Here is a 21,035-nt window from a genome sequence, read left to right on the forward strand (position 1 = left end):
ATTTTGTGATAGGAATATATAGAAAAGTTGCTTTGTGTTGGAAATCTAATATTGATTTACTTTTGTGTGAAATCATTATTAAATGATTTTTTGTTATTTACCTATGATAGGTATGTTATTTCTGAAATTATTAATTAATTGTAAATGATGATCCAATTTGACTCGCTACTTCGCACATATATCATTTTGCTAAATTTTTTTTTAACAATCTACGGATCTTATGTAGAAGAATCGGTTTCTATCAAAAAACAAATTTTGTTTTTTTTTTGTAGACATTTCACTTGCGAAAACGGTCTTTAATGAGGAAATTTAGCTCTACGGGAAATTGGATACAATAAATATTTTCTTGCGCGCTTTAAAAATTGGAGCATTAAATTGTACGACAAAGTTTCCTGAAAATGTACAAAAAAAAAACATTGTGATAAAACAAACTACTCTGAACGACGTCACTGGTTCATCAATCAACCAATGATGAGAGAGTTGCCGAAGATTTCCGGATTGCTCGCCGTCAATGGACCAATGGACGGAACTGATCGAGAACAAGCGGAAGAGAACCACTGATGTCACACGCGGAGTTATTTCAGAAATACAAAACTTTAAAAAATCGTAGCGCTGATAATACGATATTCAAAATTGTTTTTTTTTCTGGTTTAGTTTGATAGTCTAATTAACAAATAAATAAAAAATTATAAAAAAACCATTGAATTTCGTCATTGTTAAATAAAATTGTTTCTCATGTGGATGTGGATTTCATATTTTTTGGAATATTTTGTTTGAAGTAAACCAACCTTAATCGATTAACATACTGGGACACTTTAATTGCTGACTATAGTCACAACGGATACAATATCTCCCTCATGCCATATAATTACTTCAGTTTAACATAGGTTAATGCCGTCTTTTCACTGCCAATGTCTTTTGAACTGACATTTCCTAAATGAGACATAATTTTGACGGCTATTCCAGCTATAACCACGAACGAGTAAAAAAAAAAAGCGACTTTGGCTGAAAATTGTGGTTGCCTTCGTCCCGAACACGTAAATTACATAGTAATTTAATAATTTCTCTGTTAGTTCCAATATTAATCCCACGAGCATCGCATGTTACGATATCTATATTGTTAATTAGCTAGAGTGCTAGGACACAGAAGTGTTTACTTAGAGAAGTTAAACCCACAGAAATGTGTACCGCGATCTACCCGCAAACCAATTATTTACTCCACAGTACTGTAAATACACACAATTATTGCAATTACCGTTATGAAATTATGTGCGTGAATCGGGTACACGTTTCCGAAGGAATAGTCTAGAACGTAGAATTTTGGCAAATTTTATACAAATAATTGTAAGTTAGCTTTCATAGCAATGTAAGTGACCAGCTATCACGAATTTTAAAAATACTAACAATTTCTTTAGTTCAATGAAAATTAAACAATTTTTAATATATACCCTTGAAATATAATAAAATCTCACTGACAGGTTGTACGTAGAAGGATTCTGGTCACTTAAAATGTCAATTGGACTTTTTAAACAAATCTTTTTATACAAAATGTATTTATTTTATAGAGTTTAATTTAATGAATACGCATAGTCAATTAACTTAACATTTTGCGTATTTTAATTTTACAGTTTTAAATTAAGTTTTATTTTAGTAATGATGCAAAACTACTTGTGTATATTTTTATAATTTATTTATTTCTTTTATTATTGAAAGATGTATTAGTTTAAGTAAATTGTACCATGTATAAAACCGCACCCAAATTGATAGTCATTCCAATATTCGCAATAGTAATTACATATATTCGCATAATATTTTTGCCGTAAGCCATTCGTAGCGACAAATCAATTATTTAAGCTTTTGAATTGCGTATATGACGGAGTTTGTAAGTCCTATTTGTACAAATGTGATTTTTAAAATTTAAATTGTACGAATTATTCGTGTGTAAAAATATTTAACGACACGCATTTGAATCTAACCGCTTTTTAATTAATAAATTCATTCGAATGCGTATTTTAACTATATAATATTATTCTAAAAGCCTTTTGACGGTTGTCTTAAACTGTACGTAACCCTGATACGCGTACGCTTTAGTAATGTTGAAGTTTTAACTGTACTAAACTTGGAAGTGTAACCACTAAGCCACTAAGCCACTGAGCCTAACCATTAATGCTTAAACGGCTTAACATGTGATACATTTTAATATTCTACCAGATTTGTGAAGTCAGGATATTTCACAAAGAATTTTTTCGTATTTATTTGTGTTTGTAAATTTTAACTGTCACGGAGCAAAACGCTTGTACGCCAATCGACGATTTATTTGTATCAAATTTAATTATGTACTTGAAAAAATATTACAAATAATGAATGAGATAAATTAGTTTATGCTGTTTGAAAATGTAATAATACTTGCCAATATATTTAAAGTGCAATATGGATTATCCGTCGGCTAATATTTTATGTTTCGGCTTTGCTCTCTGACGTTTTGTATTGTTTATTGTGATTATCAAATGATCTGCTAATTGTACATTTTGTATTATTAAAATATATTTAGAACTTTTCTTCGACTTGACAATAACACGTGTTTTTTTTCTCCTACTAGCCCGTTGCAGGTATCTACGGTCACCATCCGACCGGATAAATCTTGACCGGATTTGAGGAGCTTAGACCGGACTCGCCCGGATTTCATTCGAGACCGGATTTTTGGCAAGCCTACTGAAAACTTTTCACAACACAATGAAAACCGATGGGTCATTTTCTGAATTGTGTGCAATGACATCGCTAGATTTTTTTAGTTCCTGAAGATTTGTTGGTACTTTTTTCAGTCACTCTTCAAATAAAATTTTCAGTGGAAAACGACGGCAGAAAAAATCCTTTTTATTATTTCTCTCGCTACAGCCCATTTCGAGCTTTGGCCTCCAACTCTGTCTTCCCACAGTCGCCGTCTTCGCTGCGCCGCATCTTTCTCACTTCATCTTCCCATCTCAGCCTGGGTCTTCCCAATGATCTCCTTCCACCCGGGGGTGTCCGCTCATTCATTTTTAGGGACACGTGAATCAGGCATTCGCTGTACATGTCCGGCCCATCTTAATCTAAGCGACTTCAGGCACCCGCCTGTGTGGCTCAGGCATCTGAATTGTTCACTAGAGATTGCCGCGTCCTAAGTCTTATTTCTGAATTATTTACACAATGGTAAACCGGGAAATGAAATAACTCAGAAATAAAGGAGTCAAAATCTTAAAATACTTTTTATTAAAAATGTTTAAATATACAATTATATACATACACAATTATTCATCTTTGGAAAATTGTTGTAAATTGCTAAATAAATATTTTAAAATATGTAAAGCAACAAAAATCCAAAATACATCTTAAATCTTAAACAGAAAGAAATATGTAGTTAATATTTTCATGTGGGTACAGTGGTCCTTAGATCGACGACACACACGCCCCAAATTATTTCACCAGAAATCTAGAGTGAAAGCAACTTAGCATTTTCCATTAAAAACATTACATTATATTGTGCAAGAATGGTCTGAGGTACAAACCGCGCTCTATACATGATTCTCATTTTTTAAATGTCCGCTATTTACTTCAGTTATTTACTAACTTGTCAAAAATGCATAAGAAAATTTTAATATTTGGGTAAAACAAATCATAAGAATGCAAATGTTTCTTTATCCAAATAATTTTTTTAAAAGATTTAACTTTTAATAGACTGTATATCGATCGACGAATTTCAAGCATAGATATGCTAGGTTGGGAGTTGCTACTAGACAGTAGCACAACCCCCAACATTCGATGATCGTCCAAAATCAAGTGTACAAAGTTTGATAGAAAAATACACTAAATATTTAAATACCTAATTGTAAGAGCTTATTTTTTTTCCTACATGTTAAGAATTAATTTTCAGCAATTTTGGATGTGTGGTTTGTTTTTGACAGACAAACTAGCAAGACGCGCTTTGGTGCGATGGGCAAATTTTTAAGATTGTTCCAAGGCAAAAATGGGATTCCCGCTCAGACCTCGTGACTTTTTGACAAAATACCAGACAGCATTAATGCTCCAGCCACCGTAATCACCAAACTTGGCCCCTGTAGCTTGTTTCCTGTTCCCGAAGATGAAGAGGATTGTGAAAGAACGGCGTTCACAACCATAGAAGAGATGAAGACCGAATCGCCGATGGAACCTAAGGTAATACCAAAAAGTGCGTTCCAGAAATGTTTCCAGGACTGGAAAAAATGCAGGCATAAGTGGAGATTACCTGAATAATGAGAAATAAAGATTTTTCAAAAATATATACAAATTGTGTGTATTTTTTTATCAAACTATTAGCAACTCACGAAATTTGTCGCGACTTGACGATTGTTAAGTGTCGAACAGAATATTTAATGTTCTTGTATTGGGATTTAGAGAACCTGATATCACATGACTCGCGAAGTGTGGTGGAGTCGATGCCGATGCAATAAATAACAATAATTGATTCTATCACAGCGAGGTGATCACCTTTGTCTACTGTTCTTCTTCGCAGTTGTTGAGCGCCACCCATCCCTTCTCCCCGTTGGGCATCCGGATTTGGAAGAATCTCATGGTACCGTCTGACCCTTCAATTAGCTGGAAGAGAAAATAAAAAAATGCTATGGTATTAATGATACATTACATATTTATTTATTAACGAACATTGTCCATGTATACAATTTATAGGGTTTAAATATTACAATAAAAAAATAGTTTAAAACATTAAAAAAAAAAGAAGCATTGACAAACATAAGGGGCATCGAGACAAGATCTGGACTATTTATTTAGTGCTCGTTTAAATCGTAAACTTAAACCAAAAAAGTCGAGATCTTGTCTCGAGTTAACAATACGACAAAGGCGGGTCATTGGAGAATTAAGGCCATAGTTTGTTCTATGCTGATTGATGAACAGAACTTCATTGTTTCTCAACCTACGAGTCTGAATATGGAATTTTACTTGTCCCAGTAATGATGGAACATCGTTTATACCATTTAGTATGCCGAACATATATATGGAGTCAATATTAGTTCTACGTTTTTGTAGACTAGAAATATTTAACATTGACTCTATTTCACCATAAGAATAATTATCTCTCTCTAGTCCGAGCATCCGCGTTATTTTTCGAAGCAAGCGATGTTGGACTGATTCGATGTGATTTATGCGATTGACATAGAATGGAGACCAGACCACTATTCTAGGAGGCATATTCTAGAAGAGGGCGAAAGTTGAGCAATAAAGAGTTTTGATTGTACGGGCATTAGTAAAATCAGAGGATATTGTTAATGAAGTAATTTCAGTGATTTATTTACTGTATTATGCTCGTTGTATGTCAGTTTGTAGTCCAAAGCAACTCCTAAATCTCTGATGGACTTAATTACATCAATTTTGGAATTTTCTAATAGGTACTCGAAGGAAATCGGTTGTTTTGTTCTATGAAGTGACATTATTTTGCATTTTACATATGATGCTGGGTTATGACCAAAAGAGATGAAAATATGGTATTAGTATTCGAAATAAAAATATTAAGGAAGATATTTGGCGCTGTCAACCAAAACGGAGTGCGGAAGAGAAGGTTTAATCACGAATTACGGCGAACCCGACATTGCGCAATTCATCAAAATAAGAAGATTACAATGGTCGGGCCGTGTGCACATAATGAATGATAACCGTACCCCAAAAAAGATTCTTTATACCACTCCGGAAGGCGGACGAAGCAGAGGCAGACCAAAATTAAGATGGCTGGATAATGTGGAAAGTGACATTAGAGCGATTGGCCCGACGAACTGGAGAAGAGCCGCGGGGTGCAGGGAGGAATGGAGACGTGAGCTGACAAGATAAGGTCGCCTGCTAGAGAATAATTAATAATAAGGAGGAATATTTTAATGAAAATGTATGGAAAAAAATGGGACCTAAACATTTCGGCGTAAAAAGCGGAAAACGTAAAATTGAGGAATGTAAAAATGAGCGTATTTATTTATTTTTAAATGGGAGTTGCTTATTTTTTGCCTCGCTTGTTATGTACAAGAACCACAGAAAGCTTATTCAGGAGAAGCCGGACTATTGACAAACATCCACATTTATTTCAACAATTACCTTTACTATTTTTTTACAACAACAACAAACCATCACGCCGTTTCCCCTAAGGGTAGGCAGAGAGGATACAACGCCACATCACTCTATCTTTACATAGAGATCTCGCTTTCTCTACATTCATACATCTTCTCATGCACGCGCGCTGATTATTCCGACTTTTGACATGTCCATCCTCCAGTATTTGTTGGATTTAGTCGTGCCATGTCTTTCTCGGTCTTCCTCTATTTCTGCATCCGTCAACATTCGCATTGTAAATATTCTTAGCCGTTCTATCGCTGTCCATTCGTTCTACATGTCCACAGAGCAGTGCAGAGCTTCTTTCTTGATTTTGTCGATAATGCTTGTCTCAGCCTTTCATAATGTACGAATCTCGACATTTGTGCATCTATCGTACATAGTTTGACCACACAGAGATTGCATTTCGACAGCATTCAGCCTACTTTCGTCCCTGTTTTTCCAAGTCCATACTTCGCACCCATACACCAGGGTCGGGACCAGGACTATTTTTTTACCACGTATGATATTACCTCGAGTGACAAGTCCTCATGACTTATTACTGTTACGATATCTTCCAGGTCCTCGTCCAGACTTGTACGTCGGGCCTCCAGCTGCATTCGCTCTAAGCTGAAAATGGGATAATACATCGACAAATGAGGGACATCTTGGGGTGTCTCATCATCACACGGACAGCTGTCGATTTCTGAGAGCTCAAAACGGCGAAGATAGCTCATAAAGCCACCGTGGCCGGTGAATTCGTAGCCAACTCCCGCTTTCCTGAAAACAAAGCATGAAAAATCGTCGGAAAAAATATCTTAGCTACCTGTCCAGTCGTTTCACTTAAATAATAGTTTGATAAGAGACAATATTAGCACCTAAAAACAAAACCCGATAGTAACAAGCGATGCTTTATCACAGAGAGAGGAAAAAAAGTATAGCAAGTAGTAATTACAGCATCATCTCCACCGATGATCTCGATCCTCTCCGAGTTGTCGAGTTCCTCATCGTCCTGCTCCTCGACAGCTTCCATATCCCCGTCCGCATCATCGCCAGCGTCGTGGAACTTCATTTCCTCGTCGGCTTTCTCCGACTCTGCCCCTTCTGCAAGTTACACATCGTCAAATCAAAAATGTCAAAGGCAATGGAAGATTCCAACACGATGTAATTTTATTGAAGCATCGATCAGTTGAGGATTGACAAGTCCTGTAGATGTCTAGACTTCTATATTTCCTTCTCTAAAATGTTCTCCATCTCTGTTGTAATATGTTAATATCAACAGCTCCCCAGGAGGTTGAATCCAGTTCTTGTCTACAAAAATTTGGAACAACTCAAAACATTGTTGATACAAGTGATGCATTTAAAAAAAATATATATTTTATTTATTTAGATATTATATTAAATATATTTTTTTATTACAGGACTCACCAAGCCAAGCTATATGGCTTGTCGGTGAAGATCCATTACATGAAAACATATGATCAAACTACATTATCGCAATTATAAGATTAAAAATAAGTACCGGAATACCAAAATCTAAAACGGAAGTGTCTACATAATTACTAGGCGTAAAGCCTTTAAAAAAAAAACATTATTTCTTTATATATCTATATCTACAATATTTAAGTTTGTCCAAACGTTTGTGGACAAAAGACTGGATTTCACCCCCTCAGGAGTCATTAAGATTAACAAATTACAACAGGGATGAAGAATACCTTAAATAAGGGAATATAGAAGTCTAGGCATTTTCAGGGCTTATGATTGTCTACAAACGTTTGGACAAACTCAAATATTGTAATGAAACCAACTGGTCCAAATAGAAGTTTAAAAATTGGAAAATTATTTTCAGGCGTTGCCTAGTATGTGAAATAATTCAGTCAGATGAATCTCTTCACAACAATGAAGGTTTCAGCTCTTTAACTTCACTAAAATCAACAAATGGAAGAATTGAAGAAATATGGATGTTCAAACATAGACAAAATGGTGAATGTTACACAGTGTGTAAAGTGGCCACTTAAACCAGCCAATGACAGGTCATAAGCCCTGTAAATGCCTAGACTTCCATATTCCCTTATTTAAGGTATTCTCCATCCCTGTTGTAATTTGTTAATATCTATATCTATTTCTATTTCCATATCTGTCTATCCCCATATCTTTATCCATATTCATACACACCCATATATATATATATACATATATACACATAAACACATATATACATATACATATATATTACTTTATACGTATCACTGTCATACGTATTATTGTATAACTTTTGATTCCATTTTCGACATGTATTATAAATTTTTATTTTTCTATTATTAATTTGTATATTGTTTTAATTATTTTGCATATTGTTTTGATTACCTGTATATTGTTTTAATATGTAAATAAATATTTTTGATTTATATATCGAAGAGTCCCGACTTAACACGGAATTTTCTAACAAGTCAGGACATAAAAAACAAATAAAATAAATACATATCTACATAAATATATCCATGTACATATTATATATCTGTTTTATATATGAGCCGAGCATTGAGGGAAAAAATGGCCGCAATAGGAGGAGAGACACGACAAAGTAATTTTACAGCGTTAACGCCCGACCGCATGTTGCAAGGCCAGTCAGAACATACTTGGAAACAATCAAATAGGAAGTCCTGCCCCACCCGCTGTTCCCATTGCCACTTGTTCCGATCGATGACTCACGGCCTGGCTGAGCAGCACTTCCATTCTTATAAAGATGATAAAAAATGGCTCGACATGTGGATAACCTCAAAAGAAGAGTCATTCTTTCGAGACGGTATTCGTATGCTGCCAGAAAGATGGAAAAAAATAGCCACAGGCGATGGATGATACTTTCAATGACATGTTTTTTAGTCATTTAAAAAAATTACCTTACATTTTTTTTTGCACCACAACAGGCCAGGAGGCCTAATTGCAGTGGTGAATTACATCACAGAGCACCCAGGCTTGAGAAAAATCACACTTTAATTTTTTGTGTTCTCACCGGGAATCGAACCCGGAACCTTCCGTGCGTGAGTCAAGCGTCTTGACAACTACACCACGGAGGCCACCTTTCCTGATTAATAAAATATTTCTAATATGTCTCACCGGCGTCCCCTATGACAATGTGTCCGTGCTTGACCCGCGTACGCACAAACAGCTTGGGGCTGCCCTGGCCCAGTTCCGGCTCCAGCTCGTCCGCGAACACCAGCCCTTCAGCGCCCGAGGCCTGCGAGGAGGACAGAGCCACGTCGGAGACCAGCTGGCCTTCGGAGAACACCTCCTCTTTGATCTGCGGGCGACAAGATCCGTGTATGAAAGGTGACAGAGATGGAAACATTTTTTTTTTGCAAGAGTTTTGATAAATCAAATAATAGTACTTTTACATTATGGACACCTCTGGCAACACCATAATCACCAACTTAACAAGCCACCAGCCGCTACAAAACGGAAACAAGCTAAGCTAGACTTTCTCCGTTCAGCACTGGTACTTTAGTCCTTAAAATATGGCTTGATTAGAATGACAGTTGTCAGAAAAATTGACGACATAACTTTGTAGTAATGTCTAAGGAGTGATTTAAATTGACACATGAAAAAACCATTAGTATCTGGCTTGTTGATTTATTTGTTTAATACAATGCTTGACATATAAATCAACGTAATTATATAAAATAAGCTTTAAAACTAAACAAACTAAAATAAACCTAATTATTAACGACGTTCTTACAAGGTTACATCATTTTGCAAAAATGTTAGAGATGGGACAAATTGAACAATGTAAATCGATCGAATAAAAAAATAATTCATTTGATGTTGTTCACGAAAAATGGTGTAAATGTCTTATTTTTTTGTGAATAATTGTCTTAAACACACTATAATAGGCTTGTTTTTGCATTTTTATATCAATTTTCGGAAACAGAGTTTCATGTTTGCATGAAAAAACTGATAAAATCGATTTGATCGGTACATGATCAGTGATCAGTAATTTCTCATCACTACTAGTGGCATTAATTTTTCAGCTGTCATTTTAATCAAGCTATATTTTAAGGACTATAGACATCAAGCACAAAGTCAAGATGTCATATTACCATATTCAATCATCTGTTATAATATATGTAGCTAAATAAGATATTAAAATTTATAATAAGCTCTATGTAATAAGTGAATCTTTCATTTGAATACATGCAACCCATACAACAGACCTTTTGGTAAGTTGAATTTAATCTTTTAAATTTATTTCAACAGAGAGGGAAATTTTTTGAGAAGGGGATATGGAAGTCTAGGCATTTACAGGGCTTATGACCTGTCGTTGGCTGGTTTAAGTGGCCACTTTACACACTGTGTAACATTCACCATTCTGCCCATGTTTGAACATCCACATTTCCTCAAATCTTCCATCTGTTGACTTTTGTATATCTCCATATCCCCTCTCATATCCCCTTCTCAAAAATTTTCCCTCTCTGTTGAAATAAATTTAAATATGAACAACTCCCTAGGGAGGAAATCCAGCCAGTCTGCAAGCATTTGGACATAATCAAACGTTGTTGAATTTAATCTGATCATCTTTATACGAGAAACATCACTTGGCATCATTTTAACAGAAGCGATATTACTAATGAAGGATTTTTTTTTATTTTCCATACATATATTCACATAGAATTTTAATTACAAAAATACATCTAAAAATTAAGCTATATGTAACATAATTTGGAAAAAATGCACACAAAGATTTCAGCGTTTGAGTGTGGGCTATTACCTTTTTCATGATTTATAAGTTTATAGGATATTATTATTATTATTATTATGGATAACTTATAGAGCGCCATTTTCGTAACAAAATACCTCAAGGGCGCTTTACATAGTGATTCTTTTAAATTTTTAATTTAATTAAAATAATTTATTTTGTTGTCACATGCTACGGATTTATTCAAATGATTTAGAGAACAAGTGGATTTTAAGTTTTTTCCAAAACATCACTTCACTTTCAGAGCCTCGCACCTCTGCTGGGAGAGCATTCCGTGCCATAGGGCCTGCGACCGCAAATGCGCGTTCACTAAATTTAGTGCGCTGTTTGCGTAGAGGTATAATAACTTTTCCTTCTACGCTAATCCAAGACCTCAAACCTACTTTAAACGGTATCAGTGATTTAAAGTTTTGTATTTCCTAAGGTAGAAGATTGAAGGATCTCGGACAAACATGTAAGGAGTGGCTCTGTGCGGACGGTTCTGCATCCTGGAACTGACGGTACACTATCGGATCTACTGCTAATCCGATTTAGATTATTGCCAAATAATTCCCTATTTAAGTAAACATATTTTAGGCACATAAGGGGTGAAAATATAATTAAATGTGAGATCAGCGTGAACGGAGATATTCTGAATCAGTTAGAAGAAATTGTGTACCTGGGAAGTATGTTTACTAGGGACGGAAAGGCCGAGAAAGATATTGAAAGGAGGGTGAGTGCCGGGAACAGGGTGAACGGTGCACTAAAATCTACTTTGGCAAACAAATGTTTATCGCAGGAGGCTAAACTAGTAGTTCACCAAGGAGTTCTAGTTCCAACTCTAATGTATGGAAGCGAAGTATGGAATTGGAAAAATAATGATGAAAGTAGGTTGAATGCGGTCGAAATGCGATCCCTCAGGCGAATGTGTGGTAAAACGATGTATGATAGGTGCACAAATGTCGAGATCCGTGAAGTGTGTAAGGCTGAGACATGCATTATTGACAGAATCAAGAAAGGGGTGCTGCGTTGATTTGAGCGAATGGACAGCGAAAGAACGGATAAAAGGATCTACGATGCAAATGTTGATGGATGCAGAAAACGAGGAAGACCGAGAAAGACATGGCACGATTGAGTCCATCAAATACTTGAAGATGGACAAGTCAAAAGTAGGAATGATCGGCGTGCGTGCATGAGAAGATGTATGAATGTAGAGGAAGCGAGGTCTGTATGCCAAGATAGAGTGTTATGGCGTTCTATCCTCTCTGCCTACCTACGGGGAAACGGCGTGACGGTTTGTTGTTGTTGTTGTTGAAGTAAATATAATTTTCTAAAATTAAGGAGTCCACTCTCTACGTATATTGCATTACTGGGAAATAATCTATGTTTTTTGTAAATATCATAATTATACTTTTCTGTGCAATTTCCATTGAGCGACTATGCGCGTCCAAGACTCCTCCCCAACCTATTACACCATATGTGATTGAAGATTTAATTAAAGCGTAATATAACATTTTTAATTTTTCTTTGCTTAAAATATTTTTCAGTCTTTGGAAAACATAAGATAAATATCCGAGTTAGTACTATGAGGATTGTTAGGTAAACATCTAAAGTAGAGATTGAAAGCTTAAGTTATAATTTTTTAAATCCCATGAAAGTCAAATGCAGGAACCTATGTAGAAACATGCGAGAATGCCCTGTCTTTCTTGAAAGTTCGTTTTGATACAGCAGCGTGTCAAAATAATTCTAACATATTCATTTGTTAGGGCCGGTTTTATAAACATCCGTTCGTTTTGATAACATTTTTAACTAATATTTGGTATACCGGCCGATTATTGCGTTTTATAAACGTTCGTAGCGTTACGAGCCGTTAAATCTATGGTTAAATGGTTACTGGCCGATTTTGGCCGGTTGAATGCATTACGATCTGTTACCTTCAGCGCCGCTGCCGTATTTGACATGACGGTTGTTTTATCACATTGTTATTTGATCAAATCTCCGCCCAATTAACATGCAGATAGTCATTATTTTGGGATTTAGTTGAATTACCAGTTTAATATGTTTTTTACTCTGCGTGGTGGTATAAAATCAACTTTAGTCTGATGGATAAATATATTCAGAAGTTATTTAAAAAAAAAAATTAAACATGGTTTATTGATATAAATGTATACTAAAATAACAGATAATAGTAAAAACTATCCATCGTACCTGCTCGCTTTTAATAATTTTAATTTTAATTCACAGTACTCTCAATTCAAAGTTCCTTTTTGTGTAAAACTTCGTTCAAAATTGTCGACTATTTGCATTTGATGTATTTTTTCATTCAATGCGAATGCGCACCATTCGCATTTGACAGAAAGAGCTTAGATAAAAAAAATTTCCATAGACAATTGACAGAAAAATTTCAATTTCTTTGAAAATGCTTACCGGCGACCGTCCGTTAACAAAAATGGTTTATAGAACACAAAACCGTCGGTTATCGTAACGAACGGCCGACGGTTCGTTACACTTACGGAAGTTTGATTAGATGTTTATAAAACCGGCCCTTAGTCAGTTCGGAGAAACTTTGCCACTTTGGGGTGACGCACGTCGGTTTGAATATATATTTTTTTATAAATATAAGGCCCAATGTGCGACTGTGTAAGTAAAATAAAAAAAAACCTAGCCTCAGGCCTTAATTGACCGCTTGTTTCTCTGTTAAAGACAAGATGGTTTCTGCAATAAAATAAAATTAGTCTTACATTGTTAATTATGACCTCTTGACCATCTTCCAGTACGAAGGTGCTCCCGAGCCCTTCCAGTTTAGTGGTCTCCACTTCTCCGTTAAGCCGAGGCTGGTTCACCACGATCGTATCACTCAAATGACCCTGAAGAGCGAAAGACAATAATTTATTTATCTATTGTTATTTTAGAGAAAGGAAAATGGAAAGAATTACCTGGCATCTACAGGGCTTATGACCTGTCATTGGCTGGTTTAAGTGGCCACTTTACACACTGTGTAACATTCACCATTCTTCCCATATTTGAACACCTATATACCTTCAATTATTCCATCTGTTTATGTTTGTGAAGTTAAAGAGCTGAAACCTTTTTTTATGCGGGTGAGATTCGTCTAATTGAATTATTTCACCTACTAGGCAACGCCTGAATTTTGTTTTTTTCAATTTGTATACTACTTCATGGACCAGGTGAATTTATCAACAATCAGGTCATAACGACGGTCATAAGCCCTGTAGATGCCTAGACTTCTATATTGTCTAAAATGTTCTCTTCATCTCTGTTGTAATATGTTAATATTAACATCTCCCCAGGGAGTTGAATCCAGTCCTTGTCTAAAAAAATTTAGACAAACTCAAAATGTCGAGTAAATATCTGATCTCCAGACAGCCTCCTGCTGTTCAATGCGCCTGCTGTTCCTAGCCGCACTCCCAGTTCTTTTTGAAAGCTGCTATTTTCCGTAACAAGTGTATAGTTTATGTTAGGCTTTTGTTCTTTTCATTGTGTGTTTTGTAATATAAATAATATAGATGTACATAAATTAACTATAAACATAAATACGTAGTGTTTAAAACTGTCTATCTCTGTTTATTAAGTTAGTCTTCTTTGTTTATTCTCAAATATAAAAACTTTTTTTTAAAAAGTATACTGTTAAGTGTCCTTGGCACGGGCACCCCAGTGAGGTCACATTATTTTTATTATTAATCTTTGTTTATAATGGAAAAAAAAAACATAAATAAATAAATATACTTTTTTAATTAAATTACAGAGATGGCTCCGTTTGACAGAGTCAGGGGATTTTGGGCATCAAGGCATGAAGTGTCACACAGTGCATGGGGTTTTCGCAATATTGATTTTTAAACCCATGCGTGCGGAGAACCTATTCAGGCTATCTATAGTGGCCTGAAGACCCGCCAATTAGGTCATAATCCCTGTATACGTGTAGATTTCAGGATACCCTGACAATTTCCCCACGGTTGAGACGTCCATCGACGTATATATTTGTTGAATACTAGCGAACCTGCGACTGCATGTGCGCGTAGAGCAGCGGCTTCCTCATGAAGCCGGCGCCGCAGTCGAGACACTCGTACGGCTTCTTGTCCGAGTGTATGAAGCGGTGAGCGTTGCGGTTATCGCGAGAGTTGAAGGCTTTGTCGCACACCTGCGAAGAAACATTATCTTTTTAACATTTGAAGAGTACACGGAATAAATGGGCTCGTTAACAAATAATTAATTTTGCGGGAGAGGGGTGAGATATTTATCTTATTAGAATAAACAGCTGCCTCCGTGGTGTAGCGGTCAAGACGCTTGACTCACACACGGAAGGTTCCGTGTTCGATTCCTGGTGAGAACACAAAAATTAAATGTGATTTTTCTCGAGCCTGGGTGTTCTGTGATGTAATTCACCACCGTAATTGGACCTCCTGGCCTGTTGTGGTGCAAAAAAATAAATAAATAAAAACTATATTTGTGAGACACTCGGTTCACATTGAATAAAAATTGGTTTTTGACTAACGGAATTTTTTGCATATCGTTTGCTTAGAGGTAATAAAACTCATTATTTGCATAAATCATGTTTCTGAAATAATGAGATTCAAATTTTTTTTCCCATTTTCTCAAATATTATACGTATTTTTTAATGATTAACATATTACTAATTTAACTTAAAAATGTCATTCTTGCTTACCGTAACACTTTATTTATTGTTTGCCTTACAGAATTTATTTCATAAGCTTATATCTTTGCATTTTTTGTTTATATGCTTACTGTTTTTTCTTGCATACCTTTGTTATTTTTATACTTTTTTTTTTACTTTGTAAAACTTTTTATCATATCCTTTTTAACTAATTTCACAAAATTTTTCTGTATATTCTGTTTATTATTTAGTATGTTAGCATGTATTTCATTTTTATTTTTTGTAAATGTCTTTTGGGCGTTCATGAACAAAATAAATAAATAAACAGAGATGAAGAACATTTAAGAGAAGGTAATATAGAAGTCTAGACATCTACAGGGCTTATGACCAGTCAATGGCTGGTTTAAGTGCCCACTTTACACACTGTGTAACATTCACCATTCTGCCCACATTTGAACATCTATATTCCTTCAATTTTTAATTTTTTTTTTAATGATTTAAAATTTTTTTTTAGTAAGTGTGGTAAATATTTGTCTTTAGATCTTTGTTAATTTTTACTTTCTTTTAGTATTGTTTTTTACCTGTCAGGAAAAAAGTGACATTTGTTAATTAATGATATTAATAATTGAATGGCCAATGGCCCATCCCTGTAGCTTTCTCTTTCTATCGCGCTGATATTTGAGAGAAAGCGTTTTCCCCCCCACTTGTTCCCACTTACCCCCCCCACCCGAAAGATGGCGTTTAGTGGGCCATTGTCAGAGGAAGCAATAGATACATTTTAAATCATTGACAAGTAAAATTCACTAAGTCATATAGTGACTTTTTCCTTAAAATTTATATCGATTTCAACAACGAGTAAAAATCATAATTAATTTTACTTCTCACGAAAATTTGAAATAATGTAATTAATGATTTTTGTGTGATTTAATTTATTGTACGGCCACTTTAGGCAGATAATAACTTTTACATTAAATGTAGATAATGAATTTTGTACACTCAACTCATTTTTGTTCAATATTGCAAATAATGAGTTTTAACTCTAAGCAGACGATATAATCAAAGTAAAAAATTGACAAAAAAAGTTTAAATAAATTTGAAAATTCATTCCTCGAGTCTGTATTAAATTCCGCAGCGAGACTTTTTTCAGAGTTCAGTGATATCACTTTACTACTTTGGAAATGAGGAGTTCAGTGCTATGGGGAATTGGATATAAAAAGTGTTTTCTTACGCGCGGAAAAAATAAAAGCATTAAATTAAAGTTTTTTGAAAATGTATGAAAAAATAATAAAAATGAACTACTTGAATGTCGTCACTAATTCTTTCGAATTTCGGGTGGCGGGAACCCGACTGACCGATCAGCGGAACTGATCGAAGAGAACTTGTGACGACACACGTGGAATATTTTCAAAATCACAAAATGAAAAAAAATCATAGCACCGATTAAAAGATACGTGATGGTAGTAGTAGTGGCAGTTAAACTTTAATCAGGTCTTCAGGTATGGATCCCACAATTTTTATACCATTTTTATAAATAATTTCAGGTAGTGAAAAGAGCGCAAATGTTATTTTTTTCGACTGCCCTCATGTTGAAAAATATGCCCAGAGCATAATTACCTCACACTTGTAGGGTTTCTCTCCGCTATGTATCCGCAGTGTTCTTGAAGTGTTCTGGGTACACAAACGTGGCGTCGCACGTGGCACACTTGTATGGCCGCTCGCCCGTGTGGGACGCCTTGATGTGGTACTCTAGCAACCTGGAGGACATGACCAGTAAATATCAAAATTGAAATAATTGTACCGAAGGCTGTAGTCTGGTAAAACGAACGAAAATTAGGAAATCATGCGATTTTGCCATTTTAAAACTCATGTTTTTTTATCGCGCAATAATAAAAAAATAAAAAAACATAAATTAGATAAAAACAATATTTTTTAAAGGTATTTCTGTTAAAAAATATACTTAAAAGTTTAGGTAACTAAAATATAATTACTTTTAGATTGGCAGATTACGGCATTTCAAATTTAGACTTAACTTAGGTATCTGGGATCTTATAAAGACTAAGTATTGAACAAAAATTTGTTATAATTATTTGAAGATAATAAATTTAACATAAAAGTGGTCGCAGCCAAATTTTAATTTTTTGTTTTTGAAAAAAAATACAAGCATTTTAAATCACATACATTTTTGTGACATTTTCCTTTATTTCTACTTAAAATGATGCCCTCGGTAATACTTAAAAAAAAACTTTAATTGAAATACTATAGTTGAAACCTTTTTTAATAGGATTGTATTCTCTTTTTTAAAAAAAAGAAGATAGTTCTGGTTGTAATATTCAATTTAAAACAATATCTTATTAACTTTTTCAGACCAGCCCTTTCGAAAGCGATTCATATATAAATAAATGAATAAATTATATAAATAAATAATTAAACTTAACTCAACCTATCCTAACCTAATCTAACCTCACATAATAAAATAAAACAATAATTATCGTTGCATTAAAATTAAAGAGGCTAAGCGACGTTCAACCCTTCCGTTAAATGCTCATTCAACAAACGGCCTAGTCATTCAGTCGAATGCCGGTATTTAATCGCTTGCTTCAAAAAGTAGCGTGGATGCTTGGACTAGAGAGAGGTAACTATTCTTATGCTGATATAGAGTCCATGTTAAATATTTCTAGTCTACAAAAGCGTAGAACTAATATTGGCTCCATATATATGTTCGGCATACTAAATGGTATAAACGATGTTCCATCATTACTGAGACAAGTAAAATTCAATATTCCGACTCATTGGCTGAGAAACAAGAAAGTATTGTTCATCCATCAGCATAGAACAAACTATGGCCTTAATTCTCCAATGACCCGAATTTGTCGTATTGTTAACTCGAGACAAGGTCTGGTCTTTTTGGTTTAAATAGGTGCGAAGGTTTTCACGGTCACTGTTATCAATATTATGTATCTTTTTTGGGTGATACCGTGTATGTTGGATTTGATCCGACGTTTCGGCTACCATTGCAGGAGCCATCTTCAGGGAAAACTGTGTGTTTTATAGAGAAATGTATGTGTTTATGTACTAGTAATTTGTACCGTGTCACAGTCAGCAGTAGGCACATTTCTAGTTTTGTAGGAAAGAATAATTATGTTTATGTACTAGTAATTTGTACTGTGTCGCAGCCGGCAGTAGGCACATTTCTATTCGTTTTTGTCATATGTAGTGCTGGGAACCATGTTGAATTTAATTTAAGCCCGTCGTCTTTGTTTATATTATTTGGATGTCTGTGTATTTCAATTGCCTCTTTTATTATTCGTGCACTATAATTACTAGGTTTATGTAGAATTTTTGGTTCAAGTTTGCAACGATTTAAACGAGCACTAAATAAATAGTCCAGATCTTGTCTCGATGGCCATTATGTTTGTCAATGTTTCTTTTCTTATTTTTTTAATGTGTTAAATTATTCTTTTATTGTAATATTTAAACCCTATAAATTGTATGCATGGACAATGTCCGTTAATAAATAAATAAACAGCACAGCTGCTCAGTTGAGTGGGTGATTTAACAATTTTTTACTTTCTATATTATCACAGTAATACAAATTTAGTGGTGAAGGCTGGGGCCTTTTGGCGCAGCCGTTATGTTAGCACACTCAGGGACTGCCGGTAGGCTTTCCGTCAGCGTGCTCCACCAAATTGATAAGGATTAACGTCCGCGTGTCACGCTCCGCAAAAGAGACCTTGTAAGAGTAACTTTAACTTCTCGGTCACGGACGGGAACTCTTATGTTGAAATGGTATGTGTAAGGTGCGATAGTAAGTGAAATATACAATACCTTCGCCGTTTAAATCTCTTGTCGCAGTTTCTGCACTTGTAGCGTTTGTCGTCAAAGTGGGTGGCCCTCTTGTGCGACTGCAGGTTACTGCGCTGAGAGAATGTGGAGCCGCACAGGTCACACCTGTACGGTCGCTCACCTACAATCAAATACATCTAGTTAGAAAGTTCAGAGCTACGGAAGATTGCACATAAAAAAAAAATCTTAAGCGCTGTAAAAATTAGAGCATTAAATTATATGGCCAAGAATTAAATAAAAACAAACTCAGATACCAACATAATATTAAAATTCCTAAATTCCACACAAGTCGTGGTCAAAAGGGTCCAACAATTTTTTTTTAAGCAGGTTGACTACCGGTTAAACATTAACTTTTCTAATCATGCTGAAAAAATGCAATGCCATGGAATAAACTCTCTTAAAAATCGAAGAATAATGTTGGACCAGTTATTTTTATTCAAATTAATAAATAATAAAATTGATTCTCCAAAACTACTAGAAAGACTTCCATTCCATGTGCCATCTAGACCGACAAGAGAAAATCTTTTGTTTTACACTGAAAACGCGTCAACAAACTATATTAAACAATCTACATTACCTAGAATATGCGACCAATATAACAATATATTTACCGAGGCTGATATTTTTTGTGACAATGTATGTAAATTTAGGTAAAAAATTATAGAAGTTTTGAGAGAAGCAGACATTTAACTTTATTATTATTATTATTATTATATACATATTTTTTCATTTCGTTTCTTTTACATTTATTATATTGAACATAATTTAAATTATTGTATTAAGTGTAAACAATTTTTTTGGTGTGTGCGTGAGTTTCTTACACTAATATACAAAAAAATTGGCAATATATGTGTACATACTGTTTGTTTACCTAATAAAATAAATAAATAAAACAGCTTTGTCTTCAAAGGTGTAAAAAATTATAATAATCTTCCAAATGAACTAAAAACTATTAAAAACAATACATCAATAAATAAATTTAAAGTTGGTCTAAAGAAATATTTTGAACACGTGTAAAAACAACATGAAATCTTAATTAGTATGAATGTATTATTGTTTTATGTTTTTGCTTTATATATCCAATGTTTTTATTTTTCTTTCTCGTGTACTCGTATTTAAAATTATATAAACTACTATAAATAAAAAACTAAAACAGTGTAAGTCACTCTCCAAGCACAAGAGAATTTACTAGATGTGTAAAAGTAGATATGTTTAGAATTTTACAAAAACATGTACTCTTAATGAAATTTATTAATAAAAAAATTTAAAAAACAATGTACTTTGAATGACGTCCCTAGTTCTTGCGAATAAACCAGAGTGTCGTGATAGATTTCCGGTTTACGGAAAGCCAATTCACCAATCAGCAGAACTCACCGAAGAGAATTTGTGACGTCACATGTGAAGTGATTTCAAAATTAAGGCGATCCATCCAGCGCGGAGCAAAAAAAGGCAGTTTTCAAACTAAAATTTAGAGTCTAATAATGAGTATAACATTTTTTTTTTAAAACCACATAAAAGATTAAACATTTATCTAGTAAACTGATGAAGTAAAAATGTTTTTTTAAAATTTAATTTGACTAAAAAATTGCAAGGAAAAGTGCACTTTTCGTTTTTTTCAACATTTTCAACACAAATTATCTATATTTAGATAATATATTGTAATATGTTTTATTGTAGTTATTGAAAGATCTATTATTTATCTAAGCCGATGATGAGTTAGTTTTT

General features: G+C 34.4%; 1 protein-coding gene across 1 annotated transcript in view; it reads right to left on the reverse strand.

Moving 5' to 3' along the window:
* Positions 1-3,220: 3,220 nt before the first annotated feature.
* Positions 3,221-21,035, reverse strand: part of LOC148283989 (uncharacterized) — a 51,468-nt gene continuing 33,653 nt past the window's right edge. The window contains 8 exon segments of the mRNA XM_088242851.1: positions 3,221-4,611; positions 7,058-7,206; positions 9,220-9,403; positions 13,576-13,701; positions 14,853-14,993; positions 17,082-17,121; positions 17,123-17,221; positions 19,293-19,431. Coding sequence (XP_088098977.1) covers positions 4,510-4,611; positions 7,058-7,206; positions 9,220-9,403; positions 13,576-13,701; positions 14,853-14,993; positions 17,082-17,121; positions 17,123-17,221; positions 19,293-19,431 — 980 coding nt within the window. The 3' untranslated portion in view covers positions 3,221-4,509.

This window comes from Micrasema longulum, unplaced genomic scaffold (assembly GCF_059751315.1).
Source record: "Micrasema longulum isolate JH-2025_06_02 unplaced genomic scaffold, ASM5975131v1 h1tg000172l, whole genome shotgun sequence".
Taxonomy (NCBI): Eukaryota; Metazoa; Arthropoda; class Insecta; order Trichoptera; family Brachycentridae; genus Micrasema; species Micrasema longulum.